We start from the raw sequence: 19,475 nt of genomic DNA, 5'->3' as shown, positions 1-19,475 counted from the left end.
CAGGATGCCACTGAAACATCTAAGCCTTTCTAGGAACAGCCTCAAGCAACTGGAATCATATCAGAGACACCACATAACCAGTCTGTGCTGCCTGTCACCACAAACACAGCGAACAGAGACAAGGATTGAACCTTTAGTTTACACTGAGTTACTCGGAGAGGCAGCTGTCTGGAAAGATAGACAGCCAACACCTGCAAAAGGTTTGCCTTCCCTACCCTATATAGTATACTTTGTAGGGAACCCTAAAAAAGCAGTTAAATATTCCAAAGTGTAGCCCTGTCCCTCTAGTCAGGGGATACTGACTCTCATTCACCATATTGGACCTCTCTGTACCCTTCCTCTGCGACCACATTTCTCCACAGAAGGTTGTTCTGTCTCGTATTCTCCAAAGCAACAGCTAGACCAAACGCTGACTCAGCATTATGTGCATGCTGAGCTCTAGTTTACAATGTGTGTCTTTATATAAAGGGTCCCTTTCTGTCCCTCCTATCCCAATTACATTTTTTTCCATTCTAAAAATGTTACTGATGGAAGAGATCTCCAAAGTCATCCAGACATCTTTCCATTTTACAGAAGGGGAGTCTGAATCTTGAATCAAAAGGAGCAGATTTAGGAGAGTCTGAGACAGGCTACTTACAGGAAAAGGTTCTTTCCTTTTGTGTTAGTTATTTTCATTGTTGTGGCCAACCACCTGGCCAACACACTTACAGGAGAAGGGGGTTGTTTGGCTCACAGTTGCAGAGTGTCCAACCATTGTGGTAAGGAAACCATATCACGAGCCTTCATGATATGGTGGACAGGAAGCAGAATAGGGAAGTAACAAGAAAAAGTTAATCCAAGATAGATCCCCAAAGATATAGCCTTAGAGACCTCCTTCCTCCAGCCAGTATGCACACACACACACACACACACACAGAGTTCCTACCCTTCCCAACAGTCTATTCAGAGTGTGAATCTATCTGAGGATTAATCCATTAATATGGTCCTTATTCTATTTTAATTCCTGTACTAGTACAGGTACCATATCAAGGGATGTAACAAAGAATTCCTCTAATTTCATGTGTCAAACAAACCACAATCTTCTCTTTCATATACTGACCCAGAAAAAGTAAGTAGATTTAATAGAATGTCTCTACCATCCATTTGGCTTCTATCTCCCTGTCCATGGTAGCATTTTTAAGAGCTTGTCCAAGGTAGCCTTTTCCTAAAAGCTCATCTAATCTACAGGAAAAGAGGTAAGGGAGTGGTTCTTTCTCTTTGACTCCATTAGCTATAATGAGCTACAGTGACACTGAACTTCAAAGAAACTGAGGATGTGTTGTCTATGTAACAACCGTGCACACTGTATTCAGGGCCACCATTTTGCAAAACTCCTTCAAAAGACACCTTTTATATTGACTCCATGAAAGCACTGTGCAGGGGTTGTGCAGCATGTCCATTGTTAAGAGGAGGAAGGAGGCATTCAGCCTGCTGTGGTGGCCTAACATACCAATCATACAGTCAGACCCTAGAAGTCAAGTCTATGGACTTTACAAAGTGAATACTTACCTTCAACTCATGCCTTCGAGATGCATAAATGGACTCTTTGTGACTTTCCCCACTGTAGTGGCCATCTGTATTCAGCTCTTTACTGCCTTCATTTTCCCTTACTTTGGACCCTGTATGAAATGGCATCACGTTATAGTTCACATTTGTGTTTAGGTTTTATTCCCACTTGACTTTCATTCACACAGCTGCCTTGAGCATCAGTTTCCCCTTCTCCCTGCATTTGTCATTTCCATCAGACAACTAGACAAAAATGTGTGTATCCACTGAGTCGCTGGCAGCATGTGGTTTGTTTCTAGCTTGGCAGTTAAGTGGCAATGATGATAGGAATATCTCATATATGTTTTCAGCTGAACAAATGTAAACATTCTCTTGCACATAAATCTGTGAGTGAAATTTCAGGGACACAGATCATGTTTCTATTTAGCTATGGCAAATCCTGATAAAGAATCTTCTGAATATTCTTTAGATCGTCTCTCCCATTATCATTGTATGAAAATCCCTACTGTTCTAGATTCTCATCCGCCACTGGTGTTGCTTTTTTTGGTTAGTCTGGTTAGTTGATAATAGACTCTTAGTCACCAATAAGGCATTGGTGTCACATTAAGGAAAGAAATCAAAGTGCTTCCCTTCAGTGTCATTTGATCAAGGGTGAGGCCAGATCTGAAGTCTCTACTTCATGCTCCCTAACGTCCATCTTCTGTCTGTCTGCTGTATGGGTCTGAACCATGCTTACCTTAAGGCTGTCTCGTGACTCTGTCCTGTGAATGTTATGTGTCTGTGTCTATCCCTGCTGTCTGTGTGTACCTGTCTCTGTTGTGTCTATCCCTGCTGTCTGTGTGTACCTGTCTCTGCTGTGTCTATCAACGGGATTTGCTCTGTCTTTATTGAACAGCACAGAAAGCATCACATGGGGAAGGGATGAGGGGTACTTTACAGACATTTTAAATAGAGTTTTACAAGAGATAAAGTCACCTATTCCAGCCAACCCAGTTAACAAACATCACTGTTTACTGATCAGTTTCAAATGTTGTATTTTGTGTTCCACATTTACAGTAAATATTCATAAGTTTTTGCTGTTTTCAGCAGATAATGTACTACATTATTCCCCGGTCCAAGGTATGGTAGACAGGAAATAACTTAAGATTGCAGCTATTTTTTTTATAACATTGGGCTATTTTTTAAAAACTGTCTATAGTCAGGAAGCAGAGAAAGATGAAAGCTTGGCACTCCGTTCACTTTTTTTTCTGAGTCTAGTTTTAACAATGAAGATTAATCATCATATAATAGAGGTGACATGGGAACAGAAGGAAAGACTACTTGAGGGGAAGAGACAGGAGAGTGGGAAAGTGGGGCAGGGACAGAAGGGCGGGACAGTGGGTGGGGTGGTGGGCGGGGCAGTGGGAACAGGATGAATAAAGTACAGCGACTTACATGAGTGAAGGGTCATCATGAAGCCTATTACTTCATATGTGTACTTAAAATTGTAATTAAAAAAATAAGGAAGGAAGGAAAGAAGAGAGGAGAGGAGGGAAGGGGACTGGAGGGATAAGAGGAGAGGAGGGAAAAGGGGGGGAGAGAAGGCTAGCAAGATACACAGGGCATACAGAGCCTGACGATGCTATTTGATCTCTGGTTCCCACAGAGGGCAGGGCAGGACTGACTCCTCTTTCCTCCTAATATCACACAACTGCAAGATGTGACCTGCATATACAAACGCGCGCGCGCGCGCGCACACACACACACACAAATGGATTAAATAAAAACTTTTAAAAAACAGTGCATGTGTCCCAGAATATCAGTTCTGAAAAATTATTAAACTATACAAAATCTATAGAATCTATAAAAATCTATAAAAGTGGATCATTAGAATCCCAAAACTGAAATCCTCAATATTTGATGGAATCTATTATCAATTGCTTATCTGGGAGTAGGCCTAGGGAGAGGCTTTAAAATAGATGTAAAGGGAAGCTTTGAACTCAATTTCTAGGAGCAACAGCCAGGAAGGATTCTACCACACTCGTAGCGTGCTTACTCAGGTGTGACTCCAAGGCACCCAGTGACAATGGCCAGAAGAGTGACTTCGCATAGCTAGATCCGGAATCTAGCGTTAACTTTGTTACTTCGGTGTGTTCTCTGACTATGGTTACATCCCACTCTTCAATTTGTAATGATGTCATTGCTGCGCTTCCTGTCCACTGCAGCATGAAATCCATTAGGTACACTGGTAAAGTGATGTATGAAAGGGAAGTGATTTGATCTCAACCAAAATGCAGTACTCGGTTCTGATAAAATTAGCCACAGTAAATTTTAGGTTTGTGGAGAGAAACCAGGATCTGCAAACTTGTAGGGCAGAAGATGCTTAATTGGGGAGTGGGGAGAATTCTAAAAAGATGGGTTGTATTGACTGGGGAGTGATAAGAGATCACCCCACTTGACAATGGGGGAAACGGTAGGAAAGGGCTTAGTTGGCTTGCGTATCTGATCATAGTCTACCACTGAGGGAAGCCAGGGCGGGAGCTCAAGGTGAGAACCTGGAGGCAGACACTGGAGCAGAGATCATCGAGAACCAGTCCTTACTGGCTTGCTCTTTATGGTTTGCTCAGCTTGCTTTCTTATACCACCCCGGGAACCACCTGCCAAGTGGTGGTGCTGCCCACGGTGGGCTGGGCCCTCCCAGAAAATGCCCTACAGACTTGCTTATAGGCAATCTGATGGAGACATTGTCTCAGTTGAGATCCTCTTCCCAGATAACTCTAGCTTGTGTCAAGCTGACTAAATAAATAAATAAATAAGCAAACCTAACCAGGACAGGTGTTAACTGCTTCTTACAGATGAAAAGCATTGAGAAAGCACAGGCCAGTTAATAAATGGATGTGGATAGAAAAACACCATTCAAGTCTTTTAACTCCTTCCACATTGTCAGTTAAAAATCACTAAAGGCTCAATGATGGTTCTTTTCATCCACTGACTGACAAGATAATTAGGTGTATTCCATTGTGAGAGAAGCAAGGCATTAGAAATCACTTGGCTTTCAAGGGGACTTGTTACTGGTCTACCACTTTTTTCATGCCAGTGTTTCAAGTGATTCCTTTGTTTGGGCCTTTGAGCTTTACAAACCCAGAGAAGTAAGGTTTTTGTAGGTGTGAAGGGTGACTTCTCTTTGAAGGAGTGAAAAGGCAATTGGGAAAGAAGATATCCATCATCTAGCAGATCAGATTTAGAAACAGAGGCGAATGGTGTAGAAATCGATGTGGGTGTGTCTTGAAGAGGATTCCCAGATATATCAAAACCTTAGCTGGAGCCTACGACAAGTGGCTCAGACTTCCCCGCTGTTAACTGTCCTTAGTGTTATAAAGCTATTGCATCTGTTATGGGATAATAGTGTTCACCATTGGCATCTTCAGCAGGGAGTTCCAGGAAAGTGGGTGCTGTTAAAACCCCCGTCCTGCAGTGAAGGGACTTAGCAAGCAATGACTGGAGAAGTGTTAAAGATAAAATGATAACAAGCTGGTTTCATGGACCTTGCTTATGATTTTAAATTCACACCAAAAATTATTTGTAATGCTCCTCTAGCAGCATACCCTACATGGCAGGTTATATCAAAGTTAGAGTCAAAAATGGTCTATAAAAAACGAGCACAAACACAGCTCTACAGTGTGCTCTTTGGGCTAACATGGGTCAACTAGTTGGCCACTTTCAGGAATCTGAGATAAATCCTGTTCTGTTCTGACAGTGACAATAATTTTACCAATGTTTGAACCAAATAGGAGACCTAATAATCTCCAATAAACAGGTCTTGAAGTGATGCTCCTTAACTTTGTAAAATGTGGACGTTTACTAGTTAAACTTAACAACATCTTTTAAACTGGAAAGCCACAATAGCATTCAGTGAACTGGAATGACTATTTTTGAAAACGATTATCTTGGCTTCACTACAAGCCAGTTTTACTTAAATCGGGGTTGTCCAACCAAAAAATGTTCTGTTAGCCATTCATGATGTGAGTCCTGGTGTATGAACTAGACCTCAGCCAGCAAGCTCGTCTTCAGTGATAGATTGTGTATAGGAGGATCCAGGGAATCAGAAGATAAAGAAAGATGGGAAAGTTTGGGGTAAGGAGATCTTGCACAAGCTATGTTTCATGCCAAGCAAGTTTATTAAGAAGTACAACAACTTGTCTACAAATTTGTAAGGGAAAAAATAGGACTGAGTCAGTGGGAAGTCACCATAGGATAGGACAAAGACTACTGGAACAGTGAGTGTTGCACAAAAGGAACAGAAGGTACAGAAATGGCTTTGAAACTGATAACCTTAGTTCCTCCTGGGGAAAAGCCTGTTTGCCAGGAACCTTTACCCCTTGACTGGACCTTGCCACATCTGCCCCTGAACAGGGATGTAGAGCTAAGTTCCCTTTATCCTTTCGCTGGGCCTCTGAGGAAGCCTTAGATTGGCTTGACTCCCAACAGTGCACATAAAAGCAATGAGATGCCTTTGCTTGCAATGAGGCAGTCTCTGTTTCTCTTTAGTAGCCTCTTTAAAATGTTTTTGCCTTTTGATAATTTCATACAATGTACTTTAATAATAGTCACCCTCTTCTTCCCAACTTCCTCCAGGTCTTACCCCAACTCCCTACCCACCCAACTTCAGGTTTTCTCTTTTCCCACCACCGTTTTCTCTCTCTTACAAAAAAAAAAAAAGAAGAAGAAGAAGAAGAAGTCCAATTGTGTTGGCTGACTACTCTTAGAGTGTGATTAATATACCAGGTGGCACTCTACTAAAGAAAATTGACTTTGCCTGCCATCACAGCAATAGAAAACAAATTAAGACACTGTAGACACTCTCTCAACAACAATCAAATGCCAATAGCTCCTTAGGCAGTGAAAGGGGCTTATAAAAAGAGAATTGGGCGTTAAGGGAGTATGGCACGGCAGTGTGGGGGAAGGGGGTGCCCAGGCAGTCCCATGCCCAAGCACCTCTTCCCCCTGAGGGACCACACACACACAGGCTTGGTAGAGAATAGAGTTTATACAGGGTAGAGGTTGGGAGTTACAGAGGCAGAGAGAGAGAGAGAGAGAGAGAGAGAGAGAGAGAGAGAGAGAGAGAGAGAGAGAGAGAGAGTGTAGAGAGAGAGAAATGGAGTGGAGGCCAGCCATGACCACGTGGCGGGGGAGAGCCCAAGGGACAGAGAGGTGATAGAGCAAAGAGCAAAGAGGGAGAGGAGAGGCAAGTAGCCTCTTTTATAGTGGGCTAGGTCTCTGGGGCGGGGCATACCTGGCTATTGCCAGGTAAGTGTGGGGTGGAGCTTAGACAGAATACCAACAGGCAGGAGTTGTGGATTTCACCCCAACCTCCCCTCTTCCATGCTGAGATTTTGTCTGGTTTGAGCTTGTGCATGTCTTGTGTATGCTGATGGTCCAATGTCTGTGAGCTCATGTGTACATCTGTCCAGCTGTGTCTAGGAAACAGTTTCCTTGAAGTTATCCACCACCTCTGACTCTTATAATCTTTCTGTTCTCTCTTCCACATAGGTCCTTGACTCTTTAAAGGGTGGAAAGATATAGGCATCCCTTTTAGAGATGAGCATCCCAAAGTTTCTTATTCTCACATTGGCCAGTTGTACGTTTCTTTCTTTGTATTTATCTTTCTGGGTCTGGGTTACCTCCCTCAGGATGACTATTTCCAGTTCCTTTCATTTTCCTGAAAATTATACTTTTTAACAGCTGAATAATAGTCCATTATGCAAATGTATACCACATCTTATTATCCCTTCATCAGATGATGCACTTCTAGATTTTTCAATTATTGGCTATTATGAATAGAGGGTTCATGAACATGAATGAGCAGGCATTTCTGTGGTGTGATATGGTCTATCTAGACAAGCATTTTATGTTTTCTGTCATATATGAATGTTATATTTTAAATTTTGTATATGTATATATATTCCTTCAGAATACCAACAGCCAGACTGTTCTCATTCCACTAGGCTAGGCAGTGGAATACTGAGGTCAACCGAAGGTCATATTCCTGACCTTATAGTTACCCTCTTGACTTTCCTCCCACATAAGCCCCTGGCTTTCAGTGTTCGACACTGAGGTTCTTGACCTATGAAATTCAACAATGAAATGGCATCACACCTATCTTCTGTTCTGCCTTCTGGGTAGGAGTTAAGATCCTGCTTGAGCCAGGTGGTGCAGAAGTTGGTCCTGTTGCTTCTTTAACAGAGTTACAACAGTTCTTTTGTGTTCTCACATGGGAATATCTGTCTCCAACAAAATCTCAAGTTCCTTACAATATCCAGTGTAGTAATGAATACTTGCTGTTCTGATTTCTTAATGTTTTATCTAGAATTTCTACTTGGATAATAAGGGGAAAAAAGAAAACAAGGAAACCAATGAGAAAATGAACGCTAAAAACAAAGAATACTTACTTGAGGTAAGCTTCGTTTTGCACAATTCAAAAGCACAGAAAGGACATTTGCTGCATCTATTAAATTATTTGCTCACACAATAATAGAAACTCTGAAATGCACTATAAAATTTTAACTTGCAATTTTAAATACTAGTTGTTATCAATTGATACCAATTTAGGCAATTCAATGGCTTTTCTGAGTCAGTATAACTTTAGACAACATAGTTTGCTTTTAAGAAATTGAATTAGCAATTCTTTCACTAAAAAGTCATAAATCCTCATGAAACTCTCTGTGACATGTATGTTCCACCTCATGAAACTTGATATGACATAGATGTTCTACTTCATGGCTCATTCTGACATGTATGTTCTATTTTATGACACTGTGATAAGTGTGTTCTACTTCATGAAGCTCAATGTAAGATGTATGTTCTACTTCATACTTGCTTTGGCATGTACATTTCACTTCATGAAGATCACTATGACATGTATGTTCTAGTTCATGACACTCATTGTGACATGTATATTCTATTTCATGACACTGTGACATGTATGTTCCACTTCATGAAGATTGCTATGACATATATGTTCCACTTCATGACACTCACTGTCACATGTATGTTCCACTTCATGACACTCATTGTGACATCTGTGTTTCATCTCAGAAGGGCTTATGGAATTAAATGTAAGGATTTCCAAGTCTTTGTCTTTGGTAAAGCTCTTCTAGCAGCCTAGATAGAAGTGTGAAGTCTAGAGACAGAGACGTGACTTAGGATGTAACTCTGTGAGTTGGCCATGTGCTAAATGGCTAGAACATACCTCTGTGAACCTCACTAGCAAATCATATGGAATCATCATAGAGATTCAGAGATGAATGCCCGGCAACTTTGATGGTTGCCACTGGGGCACACTCCACAAGTTCCTATTGTTGGAAGCTATTAAAGCAACTGTGCTAAAGACCACAGCCCCAGGAAAGTTGCCTTTATTCACTCCCAACATAGGGTTGATCTGTCTTGAGTTAATAGACTTTTCTCTCAGAAGTTCAGATCTGTTGACGAACGATGCGGATAATTTGCTAACTCTAAACAGTACCGTGTTCTGTTCCTCAGTGGCTCACCTCCTCCTGTGTTTCCATTCCCTACCACGTTCTAGAATCCCTAGACCAAAACTGGGGCAGGTTCTAGGGATTCTAGAACCTTGCTGACACCTCCCAAGGTCCTGCACATGCTCTTCCTGGTCTGGTTCTGAACGGTAATGCAATGGGCATGTCACCGGAGGCCCAACAATGAAACTGAGACATCCTTTCTGCTCCAGCCACTAGGCCCCAGAACAGTGGTTCTCAACCTGAGTGTCGAATAGCTCTTTCACAAGGGCCACCCAAGACCACCAGAAGACATTTCTGATGGTCTCCCATCTCTATGTGGATGTGCCCACATACAAGAACCAGTAAAGCATAGGAAAACTTTAATGAACTGTACTGTATCATGTTTTGTATTATTAAAGCTATTGTTAGATATTTTAACATGTATAATTACATGTTGTTTTGTGATTAATCACTATACTTTAATTATGTTCAATTTGTAATAATGAAAACACACGGCCAGGAGGTGGTGGTGCACGACTTTAATCCCAGCACTTGGGAGGCAGAGGCAGGTGGATTTCTGAGTTCAAGGCCAGCCTGGTCTACAGAGTGAGTTCCAGGACAGCCAGGACTATACAGAGAAAACCTGTCTCGAAAAAAAAAAACCAAAAAATATGAAAATACACCCTGCGTATCAGATATTTTCTTTAATACTCACAACAGTACCAAAGTTACAGTTATGAAGTAGCAACAAAAATAATTTTGTGGTTGGGGGGGGCATTCACCCTGACATGAGGAGCTGTATTGAAGTGTCACACATTAGGAAGGTTGAGACCCTCTACCCTAATGAGTTGATGAAAGTGAGACACCAGTGTCCCCAAAAGCAAGGATATAGGATGCGTTCTGACATGTCTAGTGATGACAGAGACTGGTTGTCATGGAAAAATATTTTCCTGCCATAGTCATTTGCTTTAGCTGATGATTAGAAATTAGTTGTCTATAAGAGAACACCTGCTTGTATGTGGATTGATACAGTTGCATGAATAGCCCTTGGGATTTAGTTTCAAAAGTACGTACAGCTGAGCGTGAATGAAAACACAAAGCATTGTTCTGCAGTCGGTGTTGGACCAAAAATCCAAATACTTCATAAATGATTGACAAGCCAACTGCTCCCTGAACCAGAGTGTCACTGGAAGAAATGTGAACAGACCCTGTTCTCCAGCTCTCCTGCACAAAGGTTTACTTTGGAGGATGCAAAATTAAATTATTTTGCATTTATAAAGCTATACTGATAATTATAATACTAAAAGAAAATAGTAGCTTTGAGTATCCAAGTAAAAAGATAAAAATACTATGAAATCTATCCCATTGCTTTTTAAAAAATATTGAGAATTATAAATTTCTATGCAAAATTCAAACTCTACAACCAGAAAATGTGCTTTTCCCTGTTTATTATAGTATTCATAATGGCCTTTCTTGTGTTTGAAAACTTAAAATATTAAAATATTAACTTATTTTATATGTAGAATTATATAATAATCTTACTTCCTAATGGTGATAAAATATTAATTCTCTTTTGTTTTGCCTTTGGGTAGTTGTTGTTAGTTTTGTTTTTTGTTTTTGTTTTTGTTTTCGTTTTGAGATAGGGCTTCATTCTATATACTACTCTGGTCTGGTACTTACTAACACAAGCTGGCCTCATACTTGTGGCAATTCCTCTGCTTCGGTCCCCTCAAGTGCTGAAATTATGAACAGGAGCCATCACGCCTGGCTAGTGGTCACCTTACTCATGTGGAAAGAAATTGTTATGTTCCAACTTTTAACAATATTAAAAGGCTTTATTGGTACTTTTACAATATAATAAAATCATATTGTAAAATAAAACTATTACTCCATTTTTACAAAAACAGAAACTGGGAGGTTGAGTGATGAACAGTTATGTAGCTCAGTTGCAAGAAGTCTCAACATAGAACCCATGATCCTATACCTCTCCTCCCCATTGACAGACAACACACAACATACAACAGAACAAGCATGTGTTCAATCTGTCCAACAGAATTGAATTAACCTGAGACTGTTCTTTTAATGTGAACAGAATGTGTGTTTCATGCCTCTGGATTCTGCTTTCAGGAAAGCTTCTGTGGCACATCCATCATTGTACCAGAACTTGAAGGAGCTCTTTATTTGAAAGAAGATGGAAAGAAATCCTGGAAACGGCGCTACTTTCTTCTGAGAGCTTCTGGAATTTATTATGTTCCCAAAGGAAAAACAAAGGTCAGTATGTCAATTTTTCCTATAACAACATATCTGAGACAATCATTAAAAAAAAAAAGAGGTTTTTCCCACAGTTAAAGTCTCAGGTTATAGCAGAAGATGGAGTAGAAAGATTGTCAGATCCAGAGGGAGTTTGCTGTGAGATAGTGTCTCCTAGCAATATCAAAAACTACATACATAAAGCCTGACCAACACATCTGCCTGAACATGAGCCAAACAATAGACATGCTAATGTGAACAGGGGAAAGCCCATGAGATTTCAGCCCTAGACAGAGAACTACAAGCAACTAGAAATGCTGATAGAGAAATAGTCTTCCCCAGAGAAGAGCACAACAAATGGTTATCCAAAGCAAATGGTCAACCCTGAAAACCTATAATACTGTATTTAGAAATATATGTGTAACCACCATTAATGAAAAGGAGGCTATGTATTTCAGAGAAAGCAAGGATGGGTATACAGGAGGGCTTAGAGCAAGGAAAGGGAATGAGGAGATGAGGGAACTACAAATCTCAAAGAGTAAAATAAATATGTTTAAAACAAGTTTATCTTTGGCTCAGTTTTGGAGATCAGCCTATTGTTTTGAGTCTGTGGCAAGACAACTCCTCATGGGAGGAAACGTGGCAGAGGAAGGCCTTGCCTTGGGGCCAGATGCAAAAGAGAGAAGTCAGAGTCCCACCACCCCCTCTGGGAACACCCCAGCAGTCCCACCTCCTAATGGCTCTACCACCTCCCAGGAGTGCCACAGCCTTAGCATATGGCCCTCGGGGGTCATTCTACCACAATTACAAAGCAACATAACAAAGCGGAAAATCAGAATGGCACCTGTGTGCAGAAGCATCTCATAAGGACAAGACAAAGAAATATATCACAAGGTGGTAAGCTTAGCTTTAGCTACCATGGTCAGTTACAGTGGTATCATGGAACCTGTGCTACTACAAAATCTACACAAATATATGGACTACAATACAAAGTCATTGAAGTACATTTGAGTTTTCTATAGCTTTTGCTTGAATATGAAAATAAATTTCATGTTTTAAAGTCCTGGGCTATCAAGATGGCTCAGCAAATACAGGTGCCTCCTACCAAGCCTGGCCTACTCTATTCTGAAAACTTTTTTCCCTCATTTTAATCCCTTTGTTCTATAATCATTATGATCAAACTTATTTTATCTTAAATCTCAGTCGACTTAGAAGTCTTAAGATCTTCATTAGATTTAAATCTGATATTCTGAACAGTGAATTTTTTTTTCCAGAGGCATACTTAATGCATTGTGCTTTTAATTTATCGGAGTATTATAGATGTCATTTAGGTTTTGCTAGCCAAGCTGGGAACATCCACTTGAATCTACAAATGTGTAGTAAATTGTTCTAAATCTAATTTTAACCCTGGCTCTGATCATGGACCCTACTGGGGCCTTTCTTGCAGAGTTGAGACAGTCTGGTTTTGTTTACCTACAGAAAGCTGAAGGATGTTTGTGTCTCATAAGATGTTTACCTCTGTCTAGAGTACATAGAGGAGGGCTTCACCAAGTGGCAAGTTTGTGGATTGCAGATTTCCCCTAGTAGGTCTTATTCCACATTCCCAAGCTGGGAAGTCACCAGTCAGGCAACCCGACCCCACCCCCTACCTCCCCCCCCACCTCCCCCCACCCCGTCTCTGTGTCACTGTAGCCATTGTAGGTAATTCTTGATGCAAGACACATATTGCCCAACTTTGCCTTTTTACTCTGCTGTCAGTCTTAGACCTGGTACTTCCTACCTCTGCCACACTTAACTCCAGTCCAACGCTGGACGTGCAACATTGTCAAGCAAGTGGTTTATTTTATTTGACAGCAGAGGTGCCCTAAGAAGTTGGATATACAACCTATAAGTAAGGCCAGAACAACAGGTCACTAAGTACAACAGCCTGTGCTCACCTTAAGGTTGAGCAACTGTTGCCACCAACATTAGGGTTGGAGGTCACGGGGGAGGGGAGTCAGAAGTACAGTCATTGGGAAAAGACACAAAACCATATGGTTGACAGTTGGCGTGCTTGTCTCCACAATAGAGGATGCTTGCCTGGAAAGTGACTGTGACCAAACTTGCCAAGTAAAAAATGATTTTTGCTTTACACAAGCAATATATGAAAATAAAGCATAATTCAAATTCTGTGCAGAGCAGGAGTGACACATGTAGAATAAACAAATGTATGGAATAAACACAAACATTCAACGTGTATATTACATAAAATAGACAATGTTTACCCAAAAAAAGTGGTTCTATGAATCCGTGGAAATTCCAGTTGCATTCTTCTTACTTTACATTCAAAGACTGATTGCAAAATTGCTCAGAAAGAAAAGCTGTCTCCAAATAGATTCCCTAAAACTGTGAAGAACAGTGATCTCAAATTGCATCTCTTGGAGGTTGAACATTAGGTTTCAGTGAAAGGAAAGCAGTTATAAATGAACAGATCAACAAAGAACCAGCTAATGTGGGGAATTTAGAGCCAGAATTCTACAGCAGTGGGGAAACAATGTACAATTCAAGGTAATAAATAGTATTCAAATAATTGTACACCCATTTTTTAAAGTTTTTTATTTCAGCACATGAACCAAATCAAATCCTCATTTAATCAAGATGTCTCTAGAAAACTACTCAAAAACCATAAAAAATTGAGTTAATATTTTCATAATTCTGTGGCACAAAGATATTTCTTAAGAATAAAACCCAAAAGTACAAAGGAGAAAAGTGACAGCTTTGACTACATGAAGTTGCTTTAAATTCTTTATGGATGACAATACCAAACAAGACTTTAAGGACTACCTATATAGTCAAGCACTTGCAACATATATTACCAAGTGTAACAATCCATCATATGTAAAGAGTTCACCAAATCAACAACAACAAAAAAGATAATGTGCACAGACAAATGGCAAAGACTATTCAACAAGAATAGCCAGAAAAAATATAAAAATTAGCTTAGTGAAAACTGTTCGACCTTACCAGTAAATATGTTAATAGATTGATAAAATCAGCGATATTGACAATGTTGAAGGGAGAGGGTAAAAAAAAAGATCTTGGGAATGAAAAGCTGGACTGTAAAATGGTACAGCCAAGTTGAGAATATTTAACAAGTCCTGTGCAATGGAAATGGGCACACATGCATGCCCTTTTGGACAGAAGTTACCCCTTTGGTGACCTATCCACAGAAATATTTACTGGCATACACAATGTTTTTATAATGGCAAAAGCTGGATCAATCTCTGAGTAATTACAGTACAGCAGTTAAACAGTTCTACTTAGACAGTGGGATACTGGGCAGACATCAAGTATCAGATTTCCACGTGTGTGTCCTGAGGCAATCAGTAACTGTCCTCACAAGGACTGGGAAGGGGTCAGGAAACAGTGTTTGGAGTGAAGTCTCACCCTTGATTTAATGTATTTGAGAATTTCATACAATGTATTTGATCACATCCACCTCTCTTCCCTTCCCTTGTATATACCTTCCTTCCCTACCCACCCAGCTTTCTGTCTGTCTGTCTGTCTGTCTTAACCCATTAAGCCCAATCTCTATTGTCCAAATCCTCTGGAGTGTCTGGCAATCCTCGGGTGCGTGACTGACCTACCAGGAGTCTTACCCTTAAAGAAAACCCACAGCTCCTCCCTCAGCAGCTTTGTGTCCATTTCCCCACCCCATGCTGGGATTTTGTCTGGCCTGAGCATGGGCCTCTGTCTTGTGCACGCTGCCACAGCTTCTGTGAATTCATAGGTGCAGTTTCCCTGCTGGGTCCAGAAAACACCGTTTAGTCATGTGTCACCTCTGACTCTTAAAATCCTTATATCACTCTTGGAGTAGAGAACGACCCTGTCATTCCCAATGGCTGGGGTTCCATTCTCATGGAGAAAACAGTTGTATACATAAATATGTGTGTAGGTATATACATGTGTGTATATGTATAATATGTATATACATGTATGTGTGTGCAGGTGTAATGTATGAGCAAAAGGGTCTATCTCAATCTATAAATAGATGCTGATGATAGATAGTAGATAGATAGATAGATAGTAGATAGATAGATAAGATTAATAGATTAATAGTGTTAGCATTCTGTCGAAGCTCCACCCCACAATTACCTGGCAGTAGTCAGGTATGCCCTGCCCCATAGACCTGGCCCACTATAAAAGGGGCTGCTTGCCCCTCCTCTCTCTCTCTCTCTCATCGCCCTTGCCTCTTGGGACTCTCACCTCTCTGCCCCTCTTGGGCTCTCCTCCCCTCCCCCCTCTCTCCACGTGGTCATGGCCACCTCCACTTCTCTCTCTCTCTCTTCTCTCTCTCTCTCTCTCTCTCTCTCTCTCTCTCTCTCTCTCTGCCTCCACTTTCCATTAACTCCCATCCTCTGCCCTAAATAAACTCTATTCTATACCTTGTCTGTGTGTGTCTGCTCCCTCAAGGGATGGGATGCCTGGGCATGGGCCCACCTGGGCACCCCCTTCCCCCACACTGCCGTATACCATTCTCTAAACCCCTTTCTTTCTTTATGAATCCAACATTTGGTGCTGAAGCCGGGGAACAATAAATAGAATAAAAGAAAACCTACCCTCTAAACATGTAGGACTATATTAGTTTATTTTACCTATGGTAAAATTTCTCTAAGGAGGAATAAAAAACAAGCAGAGGGAGGAACTGATAAAAGAAAATGGGTAGGGTATAATTATAATCATGTTGTTTTGTAATGAAAACATTAAAATTTAAAAAAAAAACATATAAAATAAAAATGCCCTGCCATACATAATTGAGTAAGATGTCCCATACAGTGCACCATTCCTGACCTACATTCTTTATTCAGTAACTAAGTAGTGGTTCTAGAGCATGCCAGGAAAGACAGACAAGGATAGTGGAACAAATGTGGAGTCAAAGTGAAACCAAATATGTAGATTAGAGGTTGCCATTGTCAAAACACATTTTATTCACAGAAGAGAAATCTTTGTTTCCATGGCAACCCTAGCAGCATGAAAGAGCATGGAGCGGGTGCTAATTTACTGAGCATGGCGCCTAGTTCTCATTCTTCATCCTGAGGGGACTTGCTTTTTATTTTTCTAATGCTCAATCACAAACTTGCTACTGACTTCAAATAGCAAACGTCAGTCACAGTGAAGTTTCTGACACTGGTCAGCCTGTCATGATTGCATCAGTAGCAACCGTGCGTGATCGGGTGGTTCTGACCCCCCAGAGCCCACAACAGATACTGGGACAATCAACCCATTGCAGAACCAGCACTGATTGTCTTTTATCTTTTATGTGGGCTTGACTTGAAAAGAATTGTGTTCAGAAGATGTTCATATAAATTATCTAGAAATTCAATATTTTACCTACTAAAAGAATTTGTGTTGCAGCATCAAGAAGAACCGGGGAGGGGAGGGGGTTGGCTGGTGAGATGGCTCAGCGGTTAAGAGCACTAACTGCTCTTCTCGAGGTCATGAATTCAATTCCCAGCAACCACATGGTGGTTCACAACCATCCGTAATGAGAAACAAATAAAAAATAAAAAATAAAAAAAACCAATGGAGGCGTGGGAGACAGAGCAAGAGGGAGAAAGGGAAGGGGAGAAACAAGGAAAAAATAAAAAAGAACCTGGGAAATTAGCAACTGCCATCTCAGACAGATTACTTTTTCCTTGTCTTTTAGACATCCCGAGATCTGGCTTGTTTTATACAGTTTGAAAATGTTAACATTTACTATGGGATTCAGTGTAAAATGAAATACAAAGCGCCCACTGACCACTGCTTTGTTTTAAAGGTACGTCATGACTTACTGATTTAGACTTCTAAGCCATTTCAGTTGTCATTTGCTTTTGAGAATCAATGTTAAATGTCATTTCATAAATTTTAAGCATGATGTTATAAAAGGTATAGTTTTAAACCAAAATAACAGAGTACTATGATATCTATCAACTTTGCCCTCCGAAGCTTTCATCTGATCCTAAAAATTTAAATCTGTCTAAATTTATCAATTCTAGAACTAAAAGTTTCATATTTTGAGTAAATTAATCTAAAATTCCATTAATAAACAGACCAGTTTTCAATTCTTTACTTATTACATTTTTATTCCACTCTATGAATGTTTTTGAAATTATGATCTTGCCAATGTTTTCTGGAAAAATCATACAGAGAAGACTTTTTTAAAAATTACCCAGGTTGTAAACCTTTTATTTTTAAGTCTTATGTATCTCAGACTGGCTGTGTAGCCGAGGCTCTCCTGGGCCCTAATCCACTGCTTTCACCTGCCAAGTGCTGGGTCTATGGGCAGGGACCACCATGTCAGGTTTATGTTGTGAGATTTTTAAAGGTGCATACTGTCCAGAGGAAATGTGTTTCAGCAGAGACTTGAGGCGGCTTACACCTTAAAGTCAAACTCTCAGACCACTCAGACCAGCAAGTGCGTTATTTTTATCACTATGCTTGATGTGTCGAGTGTCTTTTGCCCTTCAGAGCTCTGGACTTAAGACTAAGGTAAGTTTGTTTGCATTTGTTCTTAGTCTTAATAATTCTACCAAGTCAAATATTCAACAATTTGTCTTCATCAGCTTTGCTTATTGTAATCAAATAATTGCCTGGTATTCCTGGCTTCATTAAGGACTCAATATTATGTGGCCTTCATTTAGACATATTGGTCTTTCCATGACTGTGTAACCACTTTTAGTAATTTATCAATGATTTTTACAATAAGAACACCATACCAGCCAGCTTAGTCAGGGTGACACTTCCCCGGAAGGGCCTTGTGATTCCTGGGAGGCATTTGGATATGCCTAGAGACATTCTGATATTCATAACTTCGGACAGAGACCAGGTACTACTTACTGGCATGTAACAGAAGCCTGAGCCATTAGATATTACTAACGCACAAAACAAGCCCATGTCCCGATAAGACCTGGCCCCCAATATTGACATTGCTACTGCTGCGAAATTCTGTGCTCATAAGGTGAAGCCCAGAACCACGGCTGTAAAGGGACGGAAGCAAGGCAGAGGGCTTTTTCACTCCCACACTCACTCTCTCATTCGTTCAGTGCTTCTTGAACAACAGCTGTGTTCTGAGCACGTTCCAGGTACAGAGAAAACAGGAGTAAACAAAATGTACGATGTCCTCTTTTTTTTTTTTTTTTTTTTTTTTTTTGGAATTTATGGTCAGTGTTGTGAGGGACTAACAGTGAAGAAAAACATATGCTGAGATGTCAGGTAGCAAATACAGCCGTGAATCAAAACAGAGCAGAGAAGGAGCAGAGTTAACCAGAGCCGGGCCAGGCTCCCCTCGGATGGGGGGGGGGGAGGGGAAGGGGGTTGACATTTGGCAAAAGACATAAAGGAAGTGAGAAGGGATTTGTAACTGAAGGAAAACACTCTAGAACAAGACGCATAAGGGTTAAAGGACTTGAGGTCCCTCCCTGTTGAGGTCAGAAGGAGCATAGCCTCTGCCACTGAAGACAACTACAGACGACAACTACAACAGCACCCTGCATCCTTCTGGATTTTGTGCGTCCGTATCCGTTGCTTACATCGAGAGGACAGTGAGAATAACGGCAAACAGTTACCAAGCATTCGGTTCATGGATATAGGACTTGAGCTGTAAATGGACAAGTCTGGGCGAGAGCTCGGCAGCGCAGCTCCGGGGCTGTTCGCCCCGATACTTTTCCATAGGATTTCGGATTGCCAGCCATGGCACCAGAATGACCGCCAACAGCCTGGGGGGCGTGCGTCCCTTATCTCCCAGACTCGGACTCCAGCCGCAGCTGGATCCCTGATTTTGCACAGAAAGGATTTTAGGATGAGCCTGTTTGAAGTAGCGTTGGAGTTTCTTTGAGCACACGGGCTGACAGAAAGCTGCGAGCTTCTCAAGGAAGAACCACTTCCATTTTAGTGGTCTTCATGGTTACATCTTAAGTGTTGAAAAGAAATGTTTTCTATCTTTTTTTTTTTCAGTAAACCAGAGCATAGCTTAGCTCCAAAGGTATCTTGAGAACGGATTGCAATCCGATAAGGCCAAAACGTCAGCCACAAGAGTTGCATAAGGCAGTTAAAGGCTGTCTATTAAAATAAATGGGATTTCTACTGCAAGTCTTAGAAAATGGCAGGTTTGCAGCCGGGAACAGAGAAAAGCCTTGAGCATGACTCTTGCCATACTGCTACTCTCTT

General features: G+C 40.9%; 1 protein-coding gene across 2 annotated transcripts in view; it reads left to right on the top strand.

Moving 5' to 3' along the window:
* Apbb1ip (amyloid beta precursor protein binding family B member 1 interacting protein) overlaps positions 1-19,475 on the top strand; it is a 96,775-nt gene that overhangs the window by 63,304 nt on the left and 13,996 nt on the right. For both annotated transcript variants that reach the window (XM_052156253.1, XM_052156252.1), the window contains 3 exons: positions 7,892-7,978; positions 11,166-11,309; positions 16,975-17,085. In XM_052156253.1, coding sequence (XP_052012213.1) covers positions 7,892-7,978; positions 11,166-11,309; positions 16,975-17,085 — 342 coding nt within the window. The remainder of the gene's footprint in view (positions 1-7,891; positions 7,979-11,165; positions 11,310-16,974; positions 17,086-19,475) is intronic.

Source organism: Apodemus sylvaticus, chromosome 14, assembly GCF_947179515.1.
Source record: "Apodemus sylvaticus chromosome 14, mApoSyl1.1, whole genome shotgun sequence".
Classification (NCBI taxonomy): domain Eukaryota; kingdom Metazoa; phylum Chordata; class Mammalia; order Rodentia; family Muridae; genus Apodemus; species Apodemus sylvaticus.
This window is presented reverse-complemented; position numbering and strand designations above follow the sequence as displayed.